The sequence below is a fragment of the Felis catus genome, chromosome F2 (assembly GCF_018350175.1).
Source record: "Felis catus isolate Fca126 chromosome F2, F.catus_Fca126_mat1.0, whole genome shotgun sequence".
NCBI classification, from domain to species: Eukaryota; Metazoa; Chordata; class Mammalia; order Carnivora; family Felidae; genus Felis; species Felis catus.
Window position 1 is genome coordinate 4314689 of NC_058385.1, and position 27443 is coordinate 4342131.

At 42.4% G+C, this 27443-nt stretch overlaps 1 protein-coding gene across 13 annotated transcripts in view; it reads right to left on the reverse strand.

Annotated features, from left to right (window-relative positions):
* The window catches only part of PXDNL (peroxidasin like), a 454660-nt gene that overhangs the window by 37445 nt on the left and 389772 nt on the right, over positions 1-27443 (reverse strand). For 10 of the 13 annotated variants that reach the window (XM_023248448.2, XM_045049994.1, XM_045049993.1 and 7 more), the window contains 3 exons: positions 24811-24945; positions 21822-22120; positions 4716-4830 (listed from right to left, as the gene is read on the reverse strand). In XM_023248448.2, the coding sequence (XP_023104216.2) occupies positions 4716-4830; positions 21822-22120; positions 24811-24945 (549 nt within the window). Of the gene's footprint in view, positions 1-4715; positions 4831-21821; positions 22121-24810; positions 24946-27443 lie in introns of those variants that run through there. The other 3 variants (XM_023248450.2, XM_023248454.2, XR_002739476.2) reach the window with 3 other exon arrangements.

The following is a 27443-nucleotide window of genomic DNA, read 5'->3' on the forward strand; positions in this document are numbered from 1 at the left end:
GGGAATGCCATGAAGTATTACCTATCTATTTGACATATTATTTAGATCTCAAATTATGTCTTTTGCTAAAAATTGTTCATTTCATTTCACAGTGAAAGAGCAGTGACAAATTAAATATTATATATTATATAGCACCCAGGTGGGAAAGTTCCTTGCTCTATTATAAATTCATGGCAAGAACTAAATTAAGATAAGAATACTAGTCTGACAAAAATCTAATCTTAAACCAGATGCAAAATAGCTCAGTATTGTCGATAATAAAAGGAAATAAAAATTCTCGGGCTGAATTTAAAAGATAATTCCTGGAGCTCAACTGAAGTTCTCAAAAGACAGAGGTAAATAATGAGTTTAGAGAACTGAAATGAAAGTTCTACCCACCTATGATTATGCTATCTTGTTAAAAATATTTATATATAAATTTGATTTACTTGGCATGCTATGTCAAGTTTTCTTTTTTTTTCCAAATTTTGTTAAAAGTTGTTCCTTGTGAAGAAGTCGTCGTGACTTTCCAAACGGTTCCCCTTTGTTCTGCTTGATGTCTGTCCTCTATTGTTGAGTAAGAAAATGGCTTCCCAGACATGTCCTATGAGCTTGTAAAACAATTCCTAAACCAAGGACATGTTACAGAGTTTTCCTCAGAGGGAGAGAAGTTAGAAAAAGGTAGCACTGGAAAAGAACAGAAGTTACCACTGCCAGTTACGCTCAGTCACTAGATCGACTCTATGTCCCTTAAGACACTGACTTAGAGGGGCCACGAATCAATAGGGACCATACACCAGCTTTTACTATGATGCTGTGTTCAAATCAATTCAAGGGCACAAGTGTCGATATGGATGATATTAATGACAATGGATGATTTGAATTAAAATTATCTGAGATTTTTGTCTTCATAGTGCTCTCTCCTGTAAATCATCAGCGTCTAACCAGAGGGATTTAACCACAAAGAAGTCTGCATGATTGTCTAAAGGCATCACCAAGATCTAACGCATTGAATGCAGGAATGTGGGGAGTAGCTGATATTGGCAAGACCGGATTTTACACAATCGGATGGTGTTTACAATGGAACAAGGATGTGTGTGTGTGTGGGGGGGGGGTCATGTGACCGGCATTACACTACACAGATGTGGGGGTGCTTTCCAGCAAGGAGGCTGCTCACATTCTCTCAGAAAAGATTGGGTGACCAGCGAGCAGGAAATACAACATTTGTACGAGGAAGACAGAGAAGAAAGTAATGGCTTCTGCCTGGAGTAGGGGGTGTGGGTGAGTCACCGAGGCTAAATAAAGCAGACCGTAGTTCTTTACCCATTTCAGGGACCCTGCAGTTCTGATTGTTCTGCCCCGGAGGCCACATCATCACCTCAATCAAGGCGCCCAGCGGTGCTAAGAGATACTTGAAATAGCCTTGTTTTTCAGATGAGAATACTGTAGCTTAGAAGGTTGTTAACATGTCCATATTATACAGCTATTAAATTGCACAGCTAGATGCAAATCGGGATTTTTAGAAACAAAATTTAAAAGTCCTTTCTTAACCACACATTTTAGGCCTGATTAGATTTGTTTCAGGCAATGTGGAAGGAGAGAAAACAGACAAAGATACTAGCTGGGGAGATTACTGGTGGGTGGTGGTGGATGAAAGGAAACATGGACAGTATGGATGTTGCTGTATTTTAAACTCCCATTTTTAAATATTTTATGAAAGAGAGAGAGAGAGAGAGAGAGAGCTAGCAAGTGGGGGAGGGGCAGAGAGAGAGGGAGTCTGAGCCTGGAGCCAGACACAGGGCTGGATCTCATGACCTGAGCCGAAATCATGGGCCAGATGCTTCACGACTAAGTCACCCAAGTGCCCCACTACATTTTCAATTCTTATTAGAAGCATGAAATTCAGCATGGAGTTTGTGATGAAAGAGCAGTAATATTTGTCGAGTTAAAGTGATGCGAACTCATGAACAGTGTGTCGAGGTGAGGGAGGGTCAATGCAAGAAAGATGAATGTGCGGAGAAAAACACGAGTGAAGCCATAGCCTGTGTGCTCTGCGCACGGCGATCAAGGGGATCTGGCCCTGTAGGAGCCGGTCAGCAAACTCGGCCGGGTTTCCCCTGGAACGCCCCCCCCCACCTTCCGTCATACGAATGTCTTGTGCCCGAGCAGCACAGAACCACCTACAATGGGTCACTGAAGTACGTCGCTACAGGACAGAACAAAGCTGCTATTATCTTTTTATTGTCATGTCAACGATGACTCCCAATTTCAACGTGTGTGAGCGTAAAATACGGGAAGACTGGCAGGAGGCTGAAATTGAAATCGTCCAATCTGTAGCCAAGTGACAAAAGGCCGCATGTGAGCGCAACTTCGACAAGGTCACCGTCATCTTAAGAGTGTGGATAATATCATACATTCAGTTATCACCTCCAAACAAGTGAAATGAATCTTTTCGAAGGACCTGGATGTGGCCGTGGGGGGGGAGGGGGCAGAAGGCAGGTACTGGCTGTGCTGTCCTTGCCACATACGTGTGGACGTGACCGTCAGAGCCACATGCCCATTGACATCTTGTAAGAAAAGAAAACCCGCCTGCAAATATGTGGGCCAACATCTATTTCCAAGTTTTCTCTGGTGAAGCATGTCATGGAGGAGAGTGAATTACAAAGCAAATGAAATGCTAAGTTACGTAACGGCCCAGTGACTGTTTTCTGCCACTTAAATTATTTACAGATGGTTCTCACTGGGGCTCCAGCTCCTGGTCAGTGGTCTAATTACCTTGCAAGAAGGGGCCCCAGGAACATATGGAATAGGTTTCCTTCCTTAGCCTGGAATTAAAGCCCTTTCTTTCTCTGCCTCCATCTCCTTTTTTTTTTCAACGTTTTATTTTTATTTTTTTTATTTTTGGGGCAGAGAGAGACAGAGCATGAACGTGGGAGGGGCAGAGAGAGAGGGAGACACAGAATCGGAAACAGGCTCCAGGCTCTGAGCCATCAGCCCAGAGCCTGATGCAGGGCTCGAACTCATGGACCGTGAGATCGTGACCTGGCTGAAGTCGGACGCTTAACCGACTGCGCCACCCAGGCGCCCCTCCATCTCCTTTTATAGAACATTCTTCCGGAATGCTCTTCATCCCTAAGCAGTGAACCCACCTGCTCGTTCAGACACGCCAGCCTTACCACTCTCCAGACACACACCTCACTTTTCTTTGCTCCCATGACTACGCTCACTGTTCTTCCACACTGGTAATCCCTAAACCTTCATCAAAACCTTAGTCGCTTCCTCAAGATACTGCCTCTGCCTAGGCTAAAGGCCCAGAAGAACTAACTACACCTTGTTCTGAACCACACGGCATCCGAATTCGATTTCGTATCAGTACCTGCACGAGCGTTTTGGTTCAATGAGTTACTATTTGCGTAGTATTTAAAAGAATGTTCGGGGGCTGTGAGTTCGAGCCCCGCGTCGGGCTCTGGGCTGATGGCTCAGAGCCTGGAGCCTGTTTCCGATTCTGTGTCTCCCTCTCTCTCTGCCCCTCCCCCGTTCATGCTCTGTCTCTCTCTGTCCCAAAAATAAATAAAACCGTTGAAAAAAAAATTAAAAAAAAAAAAAAAGAATGTTCGGCATATAGTGAGCACTGGAACAGCATTTGCTATCCTGGCTTTTATGGAATGCCTATAAAACGCCACATCCCACATTACCATTAGGTGCTTCACATAGACGTATTCCCAACATAACAATCCCAGAAAGTACTGCCCATTTTACAGTCGAGGAAGCGGAGATTCTGAAATTTTACATGACTTGGAATTATGCAGTGGAAACGCCATGAACCTGTGCCAGAATCTGAAGCCTTTACCCGTCCCTCTCATCAGATGACCCTGCCTCCCCTCCTAGACGGCAAATCTTACAAGACAGTAAGTAAATCTTACTTCACAAGTTTCCACTTCAATTGAAGACAGGAACTTCAATGATGTACTTTGAATTTGGCTGAATTATAATACTTAGGAGGCTGCTACGAAGGACAAAGTTATTAGTGTGTGGTAACAACGTACCCCTCCTAGGGGGCTGTGAATTACAAAGGTTCTATTTGTTTGTTGTTTTGGGTAATTTAATTACACAAGCATCTACTGATATTTACTCAGTGAAAAGGAGCTACTTGAATATATCCTGTTTCCGTGTTCAGAAGCTTCTGAGACAATGTGAGGAGAAACGTAAAGAAGTAACCATAGATGAAGCTCGTATATAAGTGTCACAAGACAAGTCCTAACAAATTTCAAAGTAACAAGATAGACATTTCCCGATTTCCCAAGAGTTCAAAAATATCCCATCTTGGTCACAAATTAAACCTTCCTTGCAACCGACTGTACATGAACTCAACTCAACTTAACTTGATAAACATTATTGCTTTTCTTACAAACAATATGCTGAGTTTCCTATTTTCAAAAAGAATTTAAAACACAGCAATATCCATAATGCGATTTAAGGAATCGAAAATAACACTCACGATGTGCAATGTTCTGTACTTTGTTGAGAAGCATTTACTGCCAAGCCTGCCCTGGATATGATGTTCACGGCGAAAAGGGACCCATATTTATCACAAAATTTATTTATTTGTCCATCTTCGTGTAAGTTATCCTGCATGTAAATGAGTCGACTGTGGTTCCTATAAAACCCCTCAAACTGTACATCTGAAGCAAATCTCTAGTAAACAGCCTAAAGAAATTAAATACTTCTGTACATACCCACGACTCAGATCACGTAAGTCCTTATCTTGCTCGTCAGGATAGCTGTATTGAGCAGAGCGTTTCTTTCGAGACTCTTGTGCGAATGCTCTCAACTGTCCTCTGCTCCTACAGCCTGTGGGGGAAAAGCATCCACATGAGCGTCGTGTGACATTGGCATCACCGTCCTGATTAACACTTGAGCTGAGGAGGGGGGTGCAAGGCCCTTCAGTCAGTGCAGTATGGCCGAGGACACGGCTCACCGGAGGACTTGACAATGACGAAAGGAACAAAACTGCGGTAGACAGAATGCTTGAAATTCCGAGCCCTTCAAGTTACTTTATCTACCCTGCCTACCATCTCAAGACGAGTTTTTTTTAACATTTATTTATTTTTGAGACAGAGAGAGACAGAGCATGAACGGGGGAGGGTCAGAGAGAGAGGGAGACACAGAATCCGAAACAGGCTCCAGGCTCTGAGCTGTCAGCACAGAGCCCGACGCGCGGCTCGAACTCACGGACCGTGAGATCATGGCCTGAGCCGAAGTCGGCCGCTTAACCGACTGAGCCACCCAGGCGCCCCAAGACGAGTTTTTTTTTAAATGATCTTGACTGCACAACAATGTGCACTGAGTTAACACGACTGGGCTGTACGCATAAAATGGTTAGTGAGCACGGGAGATTTCACGTTCTGTGTAGAAGTAATGGTGTTTTTCACCACAATTAAAAAAATATAGGAGAACGGTATGAAAGCTGTTATGTAAATAGGAAACGACAACAAAAAATGCCCTTTAAATTTCATCTGAAAATAGTTGGGTTGCAAACTAGGTATATTGAGAAGAAGAAAAAACAACGATAGAAGAGCCTACTTTTCCAGAGAGCAAAACTACTAAAGCTCAAAAAAAATAAAATAAAATAAACAAACAAACAAACAAACAAATAAAGGAATTTTTAATACTGGTGGAAAAACCAGATGGAAGAGGAACATGATAACTATCCCAGAGCATTTCACCATGCAGTTGAAACTAAAAGATTACACAGGGCAGCATACATTGGAGGGGAACAAGGACTTACCCTGTAGCTTTTTGTATTGGGCAGTTATCCAGTTATTTCTAAGGGAAGGGGGAGTAAAGACAACTTACAACTTCAACTTAAGTATATGAAAATTAAAATCAAGAGGAACGTGCCCATGATAAATTGCTGAGCAAAGCTGAAGACTGAGTTTTTCAAACAACATAATGAACTGCAAATTCTGTAAAATTTGACACAAAATGAAAAAAAAAAAAGACTTCATTATACAGTATGAACTCACCAATATTAAAATGTATAGAAAATAAACTGAAATGAAAACATGTCAAAATGGTAACAGTGATGTGTCTAGAACACTGGTTACAGTTGTTATTTCTTTTTTCTTATTCTACCTCCTTTGTTTTTTCCCAGTTTTCTTTTTTTTTTTTTTTTAATTTTTTCTTTTCAACGTTTATTTATTTTTGGGACAGAGAGAGACAGAGCATGAATGGGGGAGGGGCAGAGAGAGAGGGAGACACAGAATCGGAAACAGGCTCCAGGCTCTGAGCCATCAGCCCAGAGCCCGACGCGGGGCTCGAACTCACAGACCGCGAGATCGTGACCTGGCTGAAGTCGGACGCCTAACCGACTGCACCACCCAGGCGCCCCAGTTTTTTCCCAGTTTTCAATGAGAAAGTCATTATTTATACAACTTACAAACAGTAAACGCGGGGCACCTGGTGGCTCAGTCGGTTCGGTGTCCGACTTCAGTTCGTGGGTTCTAGCCCCACGTCGGGCTCTGTGTTGACAGCTCAAAGCCTGGAGCCGGCTTCAGATTCTCTGTCTCTGCCCCTCCCCTACCCATGCTCTGTCTCTCAAAAAATACACAAATGTTTATAAACTTTTTTAAAAAACCAGTAAATGTAAGTAAGCAGAGAGAAATGGGTTATTCCAAAGTCTGAGTCACTTCAAAGGGGTGAGCCCCGGGACAGGTGGGAGACTTGAGACAAGGTGGAACATGAAACTACAGAATTCCTGGGGACAGAGAAGTATTCAAGGGAGGTGTCACTGTGGCAATGACAAACTACCTCAACTGGGCAGCTTTGCTGATCAACTGGTGGGAAATGCATGTTGCTGAAACCGTTTCTTATGTTACTTTTGAAACTACAGTATTCAGACATTATACATAAAGCTATGCATTACACTAACAGATCTATACATGCTTATTTTTACACCACTGCCTCAACCTAGCACCTCATCAATAATCAGCAATCCATAAATATTTGCAGATCTAGGTGAGAAACAAAGAAATAGGAATGAGAACAAAAAGAACCCAGCTAAAAACATTAGGTTTAACTCATGTAATAAAACCTAGTTTTTCTCTTTCAGAACAATATATCATTTTTGGCAATGAATATTTAGGTAGAACTTCCTAAACAAAGGTATTACACTAAGCAATGCAGGGAAAATTGAAAGGAATAAGGTGTGGTTCTTAGTTTTGAAGAGTTTGCAAGTGGAAAAACATGGCATTTCCAGTCAAGTATCTCCCCTTCTGATTCTCATTAAAAAGGAAAAACTGTAAAGAAAAGGGACTGCAGGTCAACTCACATTATCTATCATCTTTCATTTTTTTGGGGGGGGGGAGACAGAACTTCAGAATGTATTTTAAAGCACCAACAGAACATGCAAGGTCATATACATAAAACCCAAAGGCAAAGAGCGGTCTTTGTAATGTCAGGCATACAGCGCTGCACATTATGTGGACAGAAACACAGACAAGCACTCCCCCCACCCGTGTTTCACCAGAGAAGGAGCACTGAGAGTTTCTATCAGTGGAGGATTGGGTGGGCAACCCACTAGGGCTGCAATGACCATGCAGGTCTTTTAATGTGGCAGCTGTTTGAGTCCTGACATCTTTTTTTTAAAAATTCACTTTGGTATCATCCCTAGTTATATATAGCTGAAGAAGCAAAGCATCCTTGATTGCTGAGTATTTGGCTCTTGTGCAAACAACATCTGAATTTAAACAGTATGTTAATTTGGTAGATGCTTTGGTTTTACACCTCTGCTTATATATCTGATATAAATATGTATATACACTTGTTCGAACTCTGTTCTTAGGCTTGACATCAATTATTTATTTGAAACTTTGTCATAACGTGTGGTGGATATTTTTATCCCTATTGTGAACTTGAGGAACCTAAGGCACAGAGAGGTTACACTACCTTCTCTGAGGTACTCCAGCTTTTACAGAAGAGGCAGGATTTGAATCCAGACATTTGGACTCAAAGGTCCAAACTTTTTTTTAAAAAAAAATTGTTTTAATGTTTATTTTTGAGAGAGAGAGAGAGAGAGAGAGAGAGAGAGAGAGAGTATGAGCGGCGAAAGGGCAGGGAGAGAGGGAGACACAGAATCTGAAGGAGGCTCTGAGCTTTCAGTACAGAGCCCGATGCAGAGCTCAACCCCACGAACCGCGAGATCATGACCTGAGCCCAAGTCAGAAGCTTAACCAACTGCACCTCCCAGGCGCCCCTCAAAAGTCCAAACTCTTAACTGCTACACTATACCAAAGAATGAGAAATATACAAATAACAAGATTAAAACTCTTAGATATGTTTGTGCAACTTCAAAATAATGGTACCATTCTTTGCTAACGAAATGAATGGATAGATGAATGAATGAATGAATGAATGAATAGGGCTAGTTAATGACTTGAATTCAAATTGGCTCAAAAGTATTGTCAAATTTCTGGTCTACATATGACTTGGGGGTGGGGCACAAATAAGCACAGCAGCTCCTGCTTCAGGAATAGCATCAGGAAGTGCGGATGAAGACAAAGCAACATGGCTCGTTTCCAAGAAGCCTCAGGCAATGTGTGTGTGCGCCAGTATGTGGAACTTCCCATTGGGCACAGCCTTCCCTGTCCTCCCCAACCCATCCCATAGCCTGTGTCCTATGAATGAAGGCCTAGATCTTTACTGAACCAAAAGAAATCCTTCCCTGTGTGCACATCTCCTCTCTCTTCATTTCTCTCAACGGCGCCATTGGTGGCTCACCACCCAGCGCCAACTTTATTTGATCTCACCCGAGTAACAAACACCACAGGTATCGTGTCACCATCTCTAAGAAGCCTTTCTTGAACTGCTAAGACCAGGTGAGATGGAAATTCATCACCTTCTCTTAACGCTCTGCGCACACCTATCTACCACTCTCTGTTGGTTCAGAAGATATCAGAGAGGAGGGCTCTGTCCTACCGGCCAGTTTATCCTCAACACGTAGTACAGCACCTGCACATGATACATACTCAATAAATATTTGAATGAATGAATGAATGAATGAAATCGAAGAGGACGAACCATTATTTTTAAATATCCAGTTTCTTGTCGTTTTCTGTGTTTAAGAGTTTGATTGCAAGAATCAAACTGTCTGGCTTTGTACCACGTCTTCCACATTTCAATTATATTACTTTGGATAAGCAATTTGAACTTGCTGACTCCGCTCTCATCAGTACAGAGCTCGGTAACACAATTTATCCCATGGACTTGGTGAGAGGATTAAATGAGCTAAGAGGAGCAAAGCACTCAGCAAGAATGCCAGGCACAGAGGAAGCTCAAACATGGCCCTTATTTCTGGAATAAATGTTAGAGAATAAGATAAGTGAGTTATTTAGTTCATAAACAACTTTTGCATAATGTCAGAGTTATAAATGTTTTTGTTCATAAGCATACAACTGGCATTCAAAAAATGTCCTTGAATGAATTAAAACTTAATGTGTAGGCAGATTTTTTTTTTCAAGGCAATTCCAAGTGAGTTTAAAAAACAATCCCCCCCCCGCCCCAAATCATTGGTAAAAACACTTCAGGATTTTTTTTTTCTTTGTAGTGAAAAACAGCACAGAACAATTTGCTGAATTGGTACAAAAGCAACAATTTGCTATTTAAATGCACCATCAAATTAAACGAGTAGAAACATGGTGTTAGTCTGCTTGGCAGTGAGTACTGAGAAAAGGCAAGTTTATTTCAATAGGCATGTAGAATCTAATAATGTCCCTAAGAGTCATATCTGCACTTAGACCCCATCTAGTCTGGCCCAGAGGTGGACACATGGTAAGGAGCCATGTCAGGACAAGGGGTATAGACACTGATGATTAATTTAATGAAGTCAGAGGATTCAGCATGATGCCTTAGGAACAGGCCTGGATATTCTCACTCGTTGGAGTGGACGGACATTCCTTGATGGGTGAACAAATAAAATTCAAGTAGGGGAAGTGAAGCCACCGTGATTCAGGCAGTCGCACGTTTCCATGAATTGATCAAAACCCTGCAACTCTGGAATATCGGTGTCCTGATGCTGCATTACACATATTAAAAATATATCAATGATGACAGCCTTAAAAACTGGCAAAAATATGTAACACTGTTTTAAGTTATCTTCGGCACTTGTTTCTTAACATTTTAGCGCTTCTCATTTGCTGGCGAGAAGAGAAAAAGGAAAAAAAAGGTACAGACAGAAACTTAAAGATACATAATAAAAACGACAATCAATTTTGGGGGGAGTTTGAGAGCAACTCTACTCAATGCTGTGGTTTTATACTGTATTTATATAATACAACAGCCAACTTAAATTCCTAGCTCCTGGTTCCTATGAAGGAACCAAGTATATGAACATTTCCTATCTTTAGATGGTGTTTCATCTGAATTAGTGAGCAATACTGAACTTTCCCAATTGTTTTGAAGGGAGGGGTCACAGCAGAAAACCATAGTTATTTCTTCATACTCTTATCAGCATTCCATTTTCTTTTCACCTTACAACTGTATCAATTGTCTATTGCAGTGTAACAAGTTACCACGCATTGGCTTCAAACAACAGAAAGGCATTTTTTCTGGATTGAACGATGCTCCCCATGAAGTCATATGTTGAAGTCCTAACCCATAATCCCCGATACCTCCGACTGTAACCCTATTTGGCCAAAGAGCCACTGCAGATGTAGTTAGTTAAGAAGAACTCACACTGACGGAGGGTGGGTCCTAATCCCGTGTGCCTGGTGTCTTTATACAAAGGGGAAGCTTGGACACAGATACACAGGTGGAAACCCACGTGAAGATGAATGTAGAATCTGGGGTGAATCAGGAGACGCCAAGTAATGTCAATGCCAGCCACCACGGGAAGCCGGGGGACAGGCAGAGAACAGAGTCTCCTTCACGTCCTGTAATCAGTACCTGCAATTCTTCTGACCTCCAAAATGGTAACACAAGAAATGTCTGCTGTTCAAGCCACGCAGCCGGGGGTATCTCATTATGGCAGCCTTAGAAAACTAAAGTGTTCACTTATTTAAAATATTAATTTATTATTAAAGCATTAAATATTCCACTTAATTTTCATTACCTTCTTGACAAACTATCTGTTCAAATGATTTACAAATGCCTAAGTAACAATTGTATTTAATTTTTTTTTAGTGTTTATTTATTCTTGAGAGACAGAGAATGAACTGGGGAGGGGAAGAGAGAGGGAGACACAGAAACAGAAGCAGGCTCCAGGCTCCGAGCCGTCAGCACAGAGCCCGACGCGGGGCTCGAACTCACGGACCGCGAGATCATGACCTGAGCCGAAGTCGGCCGCCCAACCGACTGAGCCACCCAGGGGCCCCAGATATTACCTCTTATAAATTGATCTCCTCAATAATATTCACATCCAATTCCTTTAAAGTGTGCTAAATAGATGCTGAGATATTTCACACATTAGCATTTCTAACTGTGACACTTATAGATTGTTAAATAAAAGTAGACCTTGTTTCCACCAATGCTTTCTTCTTTAAATTCAACTTTTTAAAATATTGTTATTGCCACTCATGTTTCTATCTTTTCATGTGCCTGACTTACTTTACCTATGCTTTTATATTTATACACGCTAAATATTTGGCTTATGTATGTGTCTTGTAATGATGTAGAGTTAAAATCGCTTTTGGATACAGCTAAGAATTTTCTGCTTTTAATAATTCTCTTAGTACACTGGAACTTCAGCTACATATGAGTCTTACTAGCTTTCTTTAATTTTTGCTTATGGTTCATCAGTGTTTCCCTTAGTTTCTACATTGTTGATTTTATTCCCCTAGTGAGCTGCCAAGGCTACATCCTTCGTTACTGGTAAGTAACTTAGTTACTTAGTTACTGGTAAGTAACTTCATGGGACCACACTTCACTATCAGAGTCAATACTTAAACATCACTAATAATTCTAAATATAACGAGGACTTTTTAAAAATTTTACAGTGACACTAAATGGGACTTGGTTACCAGAAACACAAATTTTGGGGGTTAAGAGGCCTTTCCCTAACTTAAACAACTTAATGGAACCATGCTTATTTAACAACCTACTTCTGATAGAAGACTTTTTTCCCCACTGGGATGTCACAGATTGTAAATAAATGGAGAAGGCTGTCTTTGGAAGATAACTCAATATCCTCAGAACTTACGAGATGTCATTTTCCAGGGAATACCTCACGCCGCATGTAAAGTCAATAGTATCAGTAGAATTGGATTCATTAACTGTATCCCCATTGGAACACATCATATTTTGTATCACTTCAGGGCTGTTCAGAGCAACTTAATCCCGTTCGTGAGGTTTGTTCTTCACCTCGAGGTCAACACGCTTTTCATAGAAAAGACTGTACCAGCACAGCCAAGGAGAGGGGGAGATGTCCCAAGGCACGCTATTAGAAACAGCAACAACTTTCAAAGACAATCCTGAGAACGCTGTTGCAAATTAATTAGTTCATTAAAGCTTTATAGGAGTTGCTGAAATCTTACTTCTTTAGCAACACTTTGAAGGCTTTTTGTAAGTTAAGCATGAAACAGCCATAACATCATGAAATATTATGGTAATAAAATCAGTCTCTTATGGAAGAAATTAAACTTTCATTAGTTTACAAACATAAGCACAATTTATTTGAACTAAAGTCAAGAGTAAACATAAATATATTTACATTTGTATGTAAAATATACTGTATTTAAAATTACTTGATGCTTTAAAGACAGAACTTAACGTAAACGATGCAGCTGGAAACTGGAAGACCAGATGGTTCCATAAATCCCAGGAGAAAATATACATCTGTTGGCTCTTTGTGAAATTGTTTTATTTCAAAGAAGTTTTATTTAGTCAAGTGGCATGGTGTCTTAATACATCACCTGCATTAGATGTTATTTTTTAATTTCTAAAATGAGTGGGGAATAAATCATTTTCTGTTTGATACTTAAGGAAATGTTTTATGCTCTATGTAAAATCCATTTTATCAGTACAGTGAGATTTATTTGATTTATGGCACAAACAAATGTGCCAATTATACAGTCTGCTGAAATACGTAGGCTGGCAAGAAGGACTTGTGAATATTGCTATTTGCATCTGTGAGGTCTATAATATTATGCAAAGGCTCTTGATCTATTGATTAAATGATACTAAAAATTAATTTAAATTGATGGTAGAATGTCAAGAGTGTTGCATTTACAATGTTAGTACAGGATTCTAAAAAGGAAGGGCATCCAGCTAAAGAAAAGTTCCTGTATTTACTACGGGTAAAAGGGACTTACAGAAAGTAGAGAGAAAACAAAACGAGCTATGACATTACAAGGTAAGAAAAGGAGAAACCAAAACAAAACCTGGACTTGAACCTGAGATCTGTGTTCTATCCCGAGCTGTGCTAATAAATAACGAGGGCAGGTTCCTCCGATGTTTGCAATGTTCGCTTCCTCATCTCAAAATGAAGTGGTATATATATATATATATATATATATATATATATATATACTTTAAGTTTATTCATTTCTGAGAGAGAGAGAGAGAGACAGAGCATGAGCGGGGAGGGGCAGAGAGAGAGGGAGACACAGAATTGGAAGCAGGCTCCAGGCTCCGAGCTGTCAGCACAGAGCCGGAACTCACAAGTTGTGAGATCACGACCTGAGCTGAAGTTGGATGCATAACCAACTGAGCCACCCAGGCGTCCCATGTCTCTTAGTTTTTTCAAATCAGATGGTCTCTCAGGTTATCTCTAGCTCTGAAGACCTATAACTAAGATAACTAAGGGATAAAAAGAACGTAGAAATATAATGTGAAATGCTTTATGCTTTATAAATTATGTTAAGTGTTATATTAAATTTCAATGAAAATCTAAGAAATCTTGCATTATCTTACGTGCTGGTAAAATAAGTCTGTTGGCCTTTTCTTTTTTAATTTTTCTTAACATTTATTTATTTTTGAGATGGAGAGAGACAGAGCATGAACGGGGAGGGTCAGAGAAAGAGGGAGACACGGAATCTGAAACAGGCTCCAGGCTCTGAGCTGTCAGCACAGAGCCCAGCACGGGGCTCGAACTCACGGACTGCAAGATCATGACCTGAGCTGAAGTCGGACGCTTAACCAACTGAGCCACCCAGGCGCCTCTTAACTTTCTTTTTTTTAATGTTTATTTTTTTATTTATTTTTGAGAGACAGAGAGATAGAAAGTGAGTAGGGGAGGGGCAGAGAGAGAGGGAGACAGAGAGAATCCCAAGCAGGCTCCGCGCTGTCAGCACAGAGCCCAGTGCGGAGCTTGAAGCCATGAACCGTGAGATCAAGACCTGAGGGGAAAACAAGAATCAGACACTTAACTGATGGAGCCACCCAAGCATCCCAAGATTTGTAACTTTCTTATTAAATGTATTCATTCTGTCGTTGGCTAATCTTGATTGCTATGATCTTTTGATAATTAGAAGTTTAGCAATTCCCTTGCAAGGTTTCCGTGATTCTCAGTCCTTCAAATCAAATCAAATCAAATCAAATCAAATCAAATCAAATCAATTAATACTTTGAATATGTGCTCCTTTTAAGATAACTTCCACAGCTAAGGCTCTGTTCTGGACCTCGCTTTGTTCCTCATGTTTTTCTCCATATTTTTGGTAAGAACTTACTGTTTTCTAGCTCATACCTATGGCAACGAACTCCTACTTTCCTGCCGGCTGAAGTAAAAGTAACACCAAATCAAGCAATTTATGCATCTGATAATTGTCTCCACAAACTGGCCTGATGTTTATATACACTCTGAATCAACCTATTAAGTTGTTTTGACATAATACAGACACACATGTCTAGAGACAGGACATGTCTGAATGGCATTTTTCTCACATACTCAGAAAAAGAGAAACCTCACGAACAGTAGGTACAATAATCTTTACGAGAATCTTCCATGATTTGAATTAGAATATTATTTCTTTACTCCATACCAATAGTAATCATTCCAGAGTGCTAGATTTAAAGACTAACTCATAAGCATCCTAGTTTTCTGCTGTATCCCTTGTACCAAACACATGCATCTTGTTATCAGAACCAGCCTATGCCTCCCATGTTGTCTTCGTCATTCTCCCACATTCTCTGATACTATCAGCAGCGGCTGTTCAAATTACGGGCTCCTTGAGTGACTGGTTCCTGAAGGAGATCATCCTGATAGACGGCATCCAATTGTCTGTAGATACTTTCAAATAAATCAGTTCACACATATTTAGCTGGTGTTTGCTCATATTGACAGAATCGGAGTCAACAGAGCGGATGGTTTAAACCTATGTGTCAAATAAACCGGGCAGAGAAATAAACCCATAAGGCAGAGAAGCTGGGCAGAGAAAGAAACCCACAAGGCAAAAGGCAGAAAGTAGGCAATGATGAAATGGAACAAACAAGATGTCTAGGCAAGTTTTCCTGGTGTCCCTAAGTTTTTGGAGTTTAGCTGTGTGATTTTTGTTTTTAAACAGAGGGATGTATGGATTTATTTTGGGTCTGGAAGGAAACAGATCAGATCAGGGGTACCCGGGTGGCTCAGTCAGTTAAGCATCTTACTTCGGCTCAGGTCATGATCTCATGGTTTGTGAGTTCGAGCCCCACATCGGGCTCTGTGTGGACAGCTCAGAACCTGGAGCCTGCTTCCGATTCTGTGTCTCCCTCTCTCTCTGTCCTCCCTTGCTCATGCTCTGTATCCCTCCCTCTCTCTCTCTCTCAAATGTAAATAAACATTAAAAATTCAAAAATAAATTAAAAATAAAGAAGTTGATAAATTATAATAGGGTTCTTAGAAAATAATTAACTTGCAAAATCAGATTATTGAAGCAACTGCAAACCATGCAACATGAAGAAAATGGGGAGTTTAGGGATGTCTACTTAATGAAAATGAACAGATGTACTGCAGAAAAAATAATCATCTTTAACAGATAGATGTCATATCCCAAGTTTCTCCACAAGGAAACAAAATGACCAAATAGAAACCTGTGAGAAGTTTGATCTGACTACAATATTAAAAATGAATCCTAGTAAGTCCTCTTTAAATGAAACAGTCTCTTAAAACAGGCTTAGAGACCGTGGGATTTACATCTGCCCAGACAACGGGACAGGAGAGAGCACGAAGGACATAGTAAACAGTTAAAATGTGTTTTGCTTTTTCCTTGTGGTAACTCCTGAGTTTCCACATAAGAAGCCTTTTCATCTTCAAAGACACCAGGGTTTTGTAATCGAGTTTCAGGTCCCACCTTAGGTTCAGATCAAAACTAGCCTTCTCACAGCTTGCTTCAGTATGTTTTTAGCCCACACAAAAGTGTGCATAAAATGATTAAACAGGAACCTCCACGACCTTCAGCAACCACATCTGCTGGTTAACGCTGTCACATAGGACAGCTCATGAACCCATGCCTCCCCCAGAGAGCTTAGACCTTGATCAGAAGGTCTGGCTCAACAAAAGGCAAGAAGAAACGTGCCTACCTGGCCCCCTGGAGGATGCCCTAGGAACTGCAGGGATTCCCGCCGGGGCACGAGGCGCCGCCTGGGACCCTGCAGGCCAATGCATGCACCAGGGCCGGCAGAGGGCCGCGCTGAGGCCCTGAGAAAGGGCAAGGCCATGTCCTCCTAAGGGGTCCCTGGCATCTGGGGAGCTGTCCAACCTGGGAAGAGAACTAGGCAGCTCAGCTCTGGAAGGACCTGACATGGAGATTTCTGTGGCTTCCCTGATAGCTTCTGCCCCTTCTGCTGGGGATCTCCACTTCTCAGAAGGTGGAGACCATCATGGGGAGATGGGCTGCCTTCCTGGAGCCTGGGAGAGGCTGATCACCTTCTGCAAGGTTTTTTGGCCATGGAGGTAATGTCAGCAACCGGACCTGACCCCCCATGATCCAAGAGAGGAAAAGTAAGTGTCCCTTCCAGGAACCACAGAGCCAAGGCAAGAATGGGAGACGATACACCCACGGGTCAGAAGAGACAGAGAATCAGGGTGAAGGAATTGAAGGCAGGGCAAATGATGCGGAGAAAAGCCTCCTAAAGCTTAATTAGATGATGTTGGAACTAAGAAAGTAAAGAGCAATTTAAAGGGAGGATAGTTCCTGCTGAGACTGAAATTAATGAATTTGATATCAGTGGTCATATGCAAAAAATACATCAGAACATTTAGCAAAATATAAGAGGTTGAAATAGGAAGGATAAGAAAAAAGATTTGGAGGGTAAATTGTGCAGGCCTGACGCCCAAGGATATTTCGAAAGAAAAAATATATTTTATACAATATTTAAGGAATATATATATATATATATATATATATATATGTAGTAACTAAGGAATATGAGATTCACACTTCCCTTTGTCGAAGAAACTGCTCACTAAGTTTGAGACTGAGTTGATGAGAAAAACTACATCTAGGCAGAGCGCCTGGGTGGCTCAGTCGGTTAAGCATCCAACTTCGGCTCGGGTCATGATCTCACGGTCCGTGATTTCGAGCCTTGTGTGGGGCTCCGTGCTGATGGCTTTGAGCCTGGAGCCTGCTTCCCATTCTGTGTCTTCCTCTCTCTCTGCCCCTCCCCCACTCATGCTCTGTCTCTCCCCATCTCTTAAAAATTAGTAAATGTTAAAAAAATGTTTTTTTAATGTAAAAAACATATATCCTTTAACAAAGCAACTTTACTTTTTTGCATATAATCCAGCCTGGGGGAATATCAGCGTTGGTATTTAAATGGCTACATAAATGTTGACATATGCAAATATGCCCATTAATGACTTAGGGATATTGATACAATGGTGTGAAACAAACCTAAATGTATGACATAATATGACAAATGACATGCAAACTGAAAATGAAATGCAACTCGATACTCTGAGTTACTGCACCACTTCATAGCCTACACAAACGCACAGCATCACAGCTCTCTAAGTGACATTCAAGTCCCATGTCCATCTTTTAGGTCTTATGCCTTCTACCTACAAAGAATAATAATATATAGTTATCTAAACCTCAAGTGCATTTACATTATTACTGTTTTGGAATGTGTTTGTGCATTTAGGACAGGAACAATTTCCCCATGATTTTTTTTTTTTTTTTTGGTAGTTAAATTCAAATTTGCAACTTTGGATAATCAGTATTCACCAGTAAGCCACTATTTATGGGCAACAGAAGCAAAGAAATCGTCTTGAAAAAAATTTCTTCTTCAAAAGACATACAGTTTACTTGAGGGTGAGTTTGATAATACCTTTCCTTCTAATAAAGATAAACCACTAAGATTGCCTGGAGCGGCTGTTCAAATCCCAAACAGGGCTCCGTTTTTCTCTAGGAAAAGGTCGGTTAAAACAATTAAATCACTTAAGCACCCTTACTGTATTCATCTTAATCTGAGAATGAGAGAATCAGAGAAGAGCGAAGAATTCTTCAACAGGAATGAGAACACGAGTAAGACAAGTATAATGATTAGTATAAATAGTGATTTCTAGGTCCTCTCATACATCCTCTCAATACATCCACTAACGCTTTGCGAAAGTAACAACTTGAGGTCTGAGCTGGGGACACAATGTGGCTGATACATTTCTGGCCCCAGTTAACGCAGACCACTACAATGTCTAGCCTCAGGAAAAGGACACAGCAACAATCTACAAAACAACTCTTAGTGATTTGAATCATTATATCTGCCTCTAAACACTTGGATGCTGCTGTTAATTGGGAGATACAAGAAGCTTACGCCATAAATAAGGGGTCCACTTTTGAGCAGTTGCCAAATGTCTTTATTTAAAGTCTCTCATTTTAAAGAACGTCTTTTAATTAGTTTTTCTGGGGAAAAAAATACGCTTGTGGGTCAAAAACGCAAGGAAATATAAAATCTGCATCTACTTACAAGGGTCCTCACGACAAACATGTTGAGATTCCTCACGCGATGATTTGTTTGTCTGCTTAGGTGATTTTGCTCCTGAAATGACTTCTCACCATTGTGGAGGGAAGAGGTGTGTTACCATGTAGCCACGCGTGGTTTTAAGAATGACAGTGCCGGGGCGCCTGGGTGGCGCAGTCGGTTAAGCGTCCGACTTCAGCCAGGTCACGATCTCGCGGTCCGTGAGTTCGAGCCCCGCTTCAGGCTCTGGGCTGATGGCTCAGAGCCTGGAGCCTGTTTCTGATTCTGTGTCTCCCTCTCTCTCTGCCCCTCCCCCATTCATGCTCTGTCTCTCTCTGTCCCAAAAATAAATAAAAAATGTTGAAAAAAAATTAAAAAAAAAAAAAAGAATGACAGTGCCATAAGGGCGCCTGGGTGGCTCGGTGGGGGGCGGGGGGGCGCTTAGGCATCTGACCAGCTCAGGTCATGATCTCTTGGTCCGCGGGTTCGAGCCTGCGTCACGCTCTTGTGCTGACAGCTCAGAGCCTGGAGCCTCCTTTGGAATCTGCATCTCCCTCTCTCTCTGCCCCTCCCCTGGTCACCCTCTGTCTCTGTCTCTCTCAAAAATAAACAAACATTAAAAAAATGTTTTTACGTGACAGTGCCATAAAAGAAGATACATCATTTTTCTATACAACTTCTTGATAGATATTTGCTACTGGTTAATAAATTTCCAGGTATTTTTGAGATGTTATCAGAGAAACAGCATTCTTACTATGACCTAAGACCACAAATTAGGATCTTTTTATGTTAAAAAAAAAATTTTTTTTTTTTGAGAGAGAGAGAGAGAGAGAGAGAGAGAGAGAGAGAGAGAGTATGAGCGCACACGCAAGGGGTGGGGAGGGTCAGGGGGAGAGAGGGAGAATCTTAAGCAGGCTCCGCTGGTTCAGGGTTCCATCTCTTGACCCTTAGATCATGACCTAAACCGAAATCAAGAGTTGGCCGCTTAACTGAGTCACCCAGGCGCCCCAGGATCTTAATAATAAGAGTGCTTCACACACTCAAGATTCTCTCCTCCCCTTGTCTGTTAAATCTTTGCATTGCATTTTCCCTAACAAATGTTGCCAGCAAGAAACGCATTACCATTTAAGTAACGAGAGGAGCTCTCCTCCTGGTCCTGAGATGTATGAACTTGGTACACTGGAGCCACAGGGCCGAAGGAAAGGGAGGGTGGAAGAGGCGGGGTGCCGTCATTTGGTGCCCGCCCACAGTCTGTGCTGCGCTCTTGTCCCACGGGTGCTGCAAGGAGACGGTGCTCACAGAGAAAAGAGCTGAGGCCTTCAGGTTGGCCATATGTAGGTTTAAATCCCAGCTGGGGGACCTCAGACTCTGTCTTTAGCATCCAGGAGCCTCATTTTCCTCCTCTGTGAAGTGGGGATAATGATACTCACCTTGAAAGACTCACCAAGATTATGAGGTAGGTAGGTGTTATGTATGAATCACCTAACACGGGGCTGGCGGTATGAGAATCTAGAAAAGGCACATGTGGGCATAATGGGACCACAGCTTTTGCTTCCTGGACTTGAGTCATCGCTTCCATCCAGAGCACAGCTATTTTCACCGTGGCCCACACCCTGCCATGCCATCTATTTTTTTCCTCTGTTCAGTGGGCTCAGTGCCCAGTCTGAAGACGGAGGAAAAGCAAGAGGAGTGTTACTACTTGCCATTCATCTTGTCGTGCACGTCGCCTCCCTGCGTCCCATGTTTTGGCGAGCCGGAAATATTTCATTATTCCTTGCCATCATCACCAAGAACTTGAGGGGAGGAAAACTACACCTCCCCCTCACAGAACTAAGTGACTTTTTTCTGTCCCCTAAAACCCACCATAGAGAAAAAGGAAACTGATTCGGGTGTTGCTGTGTTTTTGGTTCGACATTCTCTCATATTTTTTAAATTTTTTTGGCTTATTTTTGAGACAGAGAGAGACAGAGTGTGAGTAGAGGAGGGGCAGAGAGAGAGAGAGAGAGAGAGAGAGAGAGAGAGAGAGAGAATCTGAAGTAGGCTCCAGGCTCTGAACTGTCAGCCCAGAGCCCCATGAAGGGCTCGAACCCACGAACTGTGAGATCATGTCCTGAGCCGAAGTCGTTATTAAAGGAGAAGAGAGCTACATTTCTTAAGAGTTATTGTGATGACAAAATGCATGCTTATAAAGCACCTTAGTTACAGTCTGGCTCGTAAAACGTGCTATGGTAGATGTGGCAAATTATGTTGTATCACTAGACAAAGTTCTCTATCAGGACATCCCCAAATTTCCAATGAACATGCCTGTGACATCTTAGAGAGACTAAATAGTCTAAATAGCTGAGATGCTATGATTTTTTTTCCTCCTCTCTCTACTCAGCTGACCCCCAGGAAGTAGGCGTATGCAGTACCAATGACTGGAGTTTGATGTTTGCCATAGTCATCTGAAGGGCACTGAGAACAAGAGACCAGATGGATGACCAAGTCCCCTCCCCACCTTACTGGGCCCCTCCCCATTATGACAGGTCCCTCCCTGCTCTGCCGGGCCCCTCCCCACTCTGCTGGGACCCTCCCCATTATGACAAGCTCCTCCCTGCTCTGCCAGGCCCCTCCCCATTATGGCAAGCCCCGCCCCATACTTCCAGGCCCCTCCCCCAATGGCAAGCCCCGCCCCACACTGCTGGGCCCCTCCTTCTATGACAAGCCCCACTAAGACAAGCCCCGCCCTGCCGGGTCCCTCCCCATGACAAGCCCCGCCCCACACTGCCGGGCCGTCCCCACTCTGAGGAGGCTGGGGGAGATGCACTCTGGCCTTCCCGTGGCCCTCTCCAGCATCCTCCCGACCTCCGAAGGGAGAAGAGCGCAGGCGCGGTCTTCCGCGCGCACCCTTGTTTCAGGGGCGTAGGCCTGGACACCCGGCTACACACCGGCGCGCCTGCGCAGATCCACGCTGGCGGCCGCCGCGCACCCACCTTCGCAGCAGTCCTGCCACACGCGCAGATCCACCTGCGGTATCTCGCTGCAGCTCAGGTAGTCCTGCGGGTACTGCGCCTTCACGAATACGTCGGCCTGCACCTGCTGGATGTTGTCGCCGTTGTCGCAGAGCACGCGGCCCAGGGACGCCTGCCTCAGCTGAGTGAGCTGCGCGGGGGTGAACACTCCGGGGTTCTCATACCAGAACCTGGTGGCCAGCAGGGAGAGGCGTGCAGTGAGGCTCCCAGAAGGGCCCTGAGCTGCGGGCCCAGCGGCGACAGCGCAGCGGCAGAGCTCCCTGGCAGCAAAGATACGGAAAGGATTGTCTGCTCTCCAACCAAGCACGCTTTCAACTGCCTCCAGTGTTGATAAAGTCCTTAAATCCCCTGCTTTGAACGATCGCTTTCTATTCACGTTTTACAAAACGATTCAATAAAGCTTTGCAAAGTTAAAAGATAAATAAAGAAAAGCACGTCTTCTAACCTAAAATTCCATAAGCTAGCCTTAGAAATTACCTGAACAATTTTAAGACTGACATGTTTGCTTAAAAGAGAAATAGTGCTTTTTAATCATTAATACATACTAGTTGATTATATCTATTAGCTAATTAGAATAAACACACTCGATTTTCAATTAAAAAACAAATACAGTTTAAAAACACTATTAAAGTGAGCCCTTGTTCATTCCTTCAGGGAATATTTCCAAGCACTTTTCTCAAGCCAGGCACCCAACAGAAGAGAGGACGCCAAAGGCCGTTACCATTCACATGGTATATGGGCTGACTTGTGTCCCCTCGAAATTCACATTCGTTGAAATCCTAGCCCCCAGTATTTCAGAATGTGACTTTATTTGCAGACAGGGCCATTAAAGAGGCGGTTAAGTAAAAATAAGGTCATTAGAGTGTCATGGGGGGGAATTACGATTATAATCCATTATGACTAGTGTCCTTACAAGGAAAGGAAATACGGACACAGGCCGGTCCAGAAGGAAGACCTTGTCAAGACAAAGGGAGAAGTTGGCCATCTACAAGGCCACAGAGTCCTCAGTAGGGATCAACACCCCCCATCTTGATCCAGTCTCCAGAACTGCAAGACAATATATTCGTTATCTAAACCACCCAGTCTTTTGGACTTGGTTATGGCAGTCCTAGTAAATTAATACACATGGAGAAAACAGTTTATTCAAAAAAAAAACACAAAGCTTTCCGAAATTTGCTTAGTTTTTGACCACATATATTCTTAAATTATTATCGATTGAACATATTAGCACTGCTATGTGCTGCAATAAATCCAGAGTGCCTAAACTAATTTATAAACATTAAAATGAAATACTGTACTCTGAACGTTGGCCAATGTGCAATAAAGGAATTACATCTGTTACTACTTTCTTTATAATATAATTCATAAATAGAAGAGACTGGGAAGAAAAATTTTAAATAAAGAATAATTTGGGGGATGCCTGGCTATGTCAGTCAGTTGAGCTCGATTTTGGCTCAGGTCACGATCTCACAGTTTCATGAGCGCTGACAGTGTAGAGCCTGCTTGAAAGTCTCCCTCTCTCTCTGTCCCTCCCCCACTAGCATTCTGCATCTTTCTCAAATTAAATAAACTTTTTTTAAAAAATTAAAAAAATAGTTTTTAGTGTAACTTTAATTAAAAACTAAGTTTTAGGGGAGCCTGGGTGGCTCAGTCGGTTAAGTGTCCGACTTCGGCTCAGGTCATGATCTCACAGTCCGTGAGTTCGAGCCCTGCGTCAGGCTCTGTGCTGACAGCTCAGAGCCTGGAGCCTGCTTTGGATTCTGTGTCTCCCCCTCTCTCTGACCCTCCCCCGTTCATGCTCTGTCTCTCTCTGTCTCAAAAATAAATAAACACTGAAAAAAAAATTTAAAAAAAACTAAGTTTTAGGCAGTGTTTAAGTCCTTTGTGTAAATATATAATTGCTGTGATAATACAGAACGTTGAACTGTCGAACAGGTTCACAAGAATCCTAGCCCTTACTCAAGACTGTACTAACGATCCAGAAGATACAGCAAGGGCCCCGGAACACAGTTGGTTCAAGTAACAGAAGAGAGCTAATAGTGTGTCCCATGCCAACTCGGCGGGGGCTGCTTAGTTTTTCAGTTTTCTTCGTTTTTATCCCTGGCTAGCCTTGCAACAAAGAGATTACACTAACTTCCGTCTCCTGCCAGCTGTCATAATTTCATAAATTCAAGTTGATCCACAGTAGATATACTTTAGCCAAACCAAGAGATTTTTAGGAAGAAGCCCCAGTTATTCTTCCACTAGTAAGTGCCCTCAGCACACAGTTCTGCGAGGAGGTCCGGTCTTGGGTCAACCGGTCTCCCACGAGGATGAAGGGATGGGGCCTCAAGCCCGCTGTGAACTCCTGCACCACCAACATCATTTACAATTGCCACAGTCTATGCACCCGGGGTACTACCGTACATATGAGGCAACAGGTTTCAGGTGATATGCTGTGCACGTCATAGTCCAGTGCATTCTTTAAAAGAATTTTTTAACGTTTATTTATTTTTTGAGAGACAGAGAGAGACAGAGCATGAGCGGGGAAGGGGCAGAGAGAAAGAGAAACACAGAATCCAAAGCAGGCTCCAGGCTCTGAGCTGTCAGCACAGAGCCCGACGCGGGGCTCGAACTCACGGACCGTGAGATCATGATCTGAGCCAAAGTCGGACGCTTAACCGACTGAGCCACCCAGGCGCCTCTGGTGCATTCTTTTAACTACTGACTTCTATGCCCTTCCTAGTCAGTCTATTTCTTCCTTTCTTACAAAGATTTACAAGAACTTATAAAAATGGATGCCATCTGGTATTATCAGTGGTCAGAAAAATTCTGTGACCAGATGCCATTTGTTATTTCTCATATCCAATATATTTTAAACCATAGGAAGTACAGACTCATACTTATAATGCATGATTTGGGAGAAAACCCCAATTTTGTTATCTTCGAGAAGTATAACATAATTCTTCACCTATCTCCATCTCTTAGCCGCTGAAACTGGGTAACAAACAGGCACATAAGTGTTGGTCCCACTCTCGTACCAGGGATCAGGTCTTCAACCATGAGGGCGGGCCAGAGGTCAATGTTGCCTGGAGAGCCGTACAACCTGAAACCAAGCAGACAGACATCACACGCTGGACTGGCAAAGTGACACTCACAGAATTATTTATACTAAGGACTGCAAAGCAATTTTTGCATTTTATATACACTAAAAACAAAGGCAGAGATGATTTTTATTCTCATTTCACAGGCAACAACGTTGAGATGACGGAAGAATTCAGGGATCACCCAGTTGGCCAGGAACAGAGCAGTGGCCCAATTAAGAGCATTTAACACCATTCATGTAAGATGTACTGCGTTCTTCTTTCTAATTATCCTGTAAGTATATGGAATATAACTCTCTGTGTGTGTGTGTGTGTGTGTGTGTGTGTGTGTGTGTGTGTGTGTTTGCAGATCTATATCCAACTAATTCTTCTAGAAACATGTAGCAAATACACTAAGCATTAAAAAATTTCCATGTCAGTGTATTTGATAGTTATGCTAAACAGAGTGAAAAAATAGTTTGTGGAAATAATTTAATGTGTTAGATAAATTTCTTTCTTGCTAAAAAGATAATGATCCTTAGGGGCGCCTGGGTGGCTCAGTCGGTTGGGCGTCTGACTTCGGCCCAGGTCATGGTCCCGTGCTTTGTGGGTTTGAGCCCCGCATCGGGCTCTGTGCTGACAGCTCGGAGCCTGGAGCCTGCTTCTGATTCCGTGTCTCCCTCTCTCTCTGTCCCTCCCCCCACTCCATCTCTCTGTCTCCCAAAAAATACATTAAAAAAAATCAAAATAAAAAGATAATGATCCTTAGATTTGGGATTTGAAGTGATTTTTAAAATTTAAAAACTATCATAAGGCTAATGATAATTTAAGCCAAACAGCTTTGGACACACCATCCACTTAAAGAAAGAAAACATGACCAGTACTCATGAGACTCCATGTGAGAGCTGCTGAGACCGTCTTTCCCTGTCTCCTAAACATGGGAACAACTTGACCTGTCCTTAACACTTTATTTCATGCGTACGATTCCATGGACTCCATATACTTTAGCTTCATATGCTTTAACCTTGGCAAAAATGGAAACATAATGTTCATACTTCTTTTCACACCACAGTTTATTTGGAGATTCGTCCTGTTGCTGTACCCCCCTGCAGCTAGTTCCTTTTCTCGGCCCTAGAGTAGCCCCTTGGATACTCTTCCGATTTAGTCGTCCATTCTACTGGTGATGAATATTTGTGGTTTGCAACATTTTACTGTGAACACTCTCACCCATGTTTCTTCATACGGACAGAGGTCTCTCTAGACTAGGAACTTTTTATGACAAAGGATACGATAGCAAATATTTTCAGTGTGTGTGCCACATTTTGCCATTAGTCAACTCTTCCCTTTTTCACCAGAGCAGCCAAAGATAGCATATAAAAAAATGGACGCGGTTGTGTTCCAATAAACCTTTCTTTACAAAAGCAGGCGGTGGGTGAGATTTGGCCAATGGGCTGTGGTTTGCGGATCCCTGCTCTAGAACATGCCAACACTAACTCTTCAAATGCACACACTTTTAATTTTAATAGATAAAGCCAAACTGCCTAAAATATATGTACAGTTCATATGCTCATAATAAGCATATAGAAGTTGTATGTGATACATATCCACATGTGTATCTTCAACTTTAATAGGTAGTGCCCTTGGCACATTGAATTTCTTCAATATTTTTTTTGAGTTTAGTTCAGTATCATTGCTGCGACCCTTCTTACTCCTTCTCCTACCTCCTCCTCCTTCCCCCTCCCCCTGATCTTCTCCTTCTCCTGCATCTTTTTTCTAACTTTCTGATGATAGCTGGGCTTTTATATCTCCAAGTACTTGTCTGAGTGTTTGAGTGCTTGTTTAATTCAGATTCAAGTGTTGCATTATAGATTCCTTCTGTTTCCATTTTTTCCCCCCCGGGAGAATTTTTCTCTGTAATGTTTTGATTTGCATTTCTGTTTTCTTGCTCCGTAGCTTTATTTGAAAGAAGTCCCCCGCCCCCTCTTCGCCCAGGCATTTCATGAAGTGGATTTCCAGTTGGGCAGCATACGGTTCTGTCACTGCCGTGCAGGACACATCGTTGATTGCAGTGTTGGTGGCAACAGGGGAGAGCAGGCACTGGCACGCTTTATTTCTCTTTCATTCCTTAGGCATTCTTCATTTCACTTCATTCTACTTTAGCTTCCTGTCGGATATGAAGGGGCACTGTCCCCTCTCTCCTTATCTCCTTGGGTCCCTAAAAATGGTTATCTCTGGTTACTTTCGGCCCTGGGATTGGTGTAGACACCAGAGCTGTATTTGGAGCCATATTCGGCGATGTAGACTTAGCACTTACTGTCGGACTTTGTCCTTCTAGAGAGATTTCTTTTTTCCTGTAGTTCATCTATGCCGATTCCCTTTCGTTGGTCCACAGAGATTTTTGAATGCTCCATCCTTCTCTCCACACCCACACTTGCATGGAGGTGGAGCTCCAATGGAAGTTCTGTTGGAAGCTGGGGGTTATTTTCAAACTTGAAGCAATTTGAAATTGATGCCATTGTTG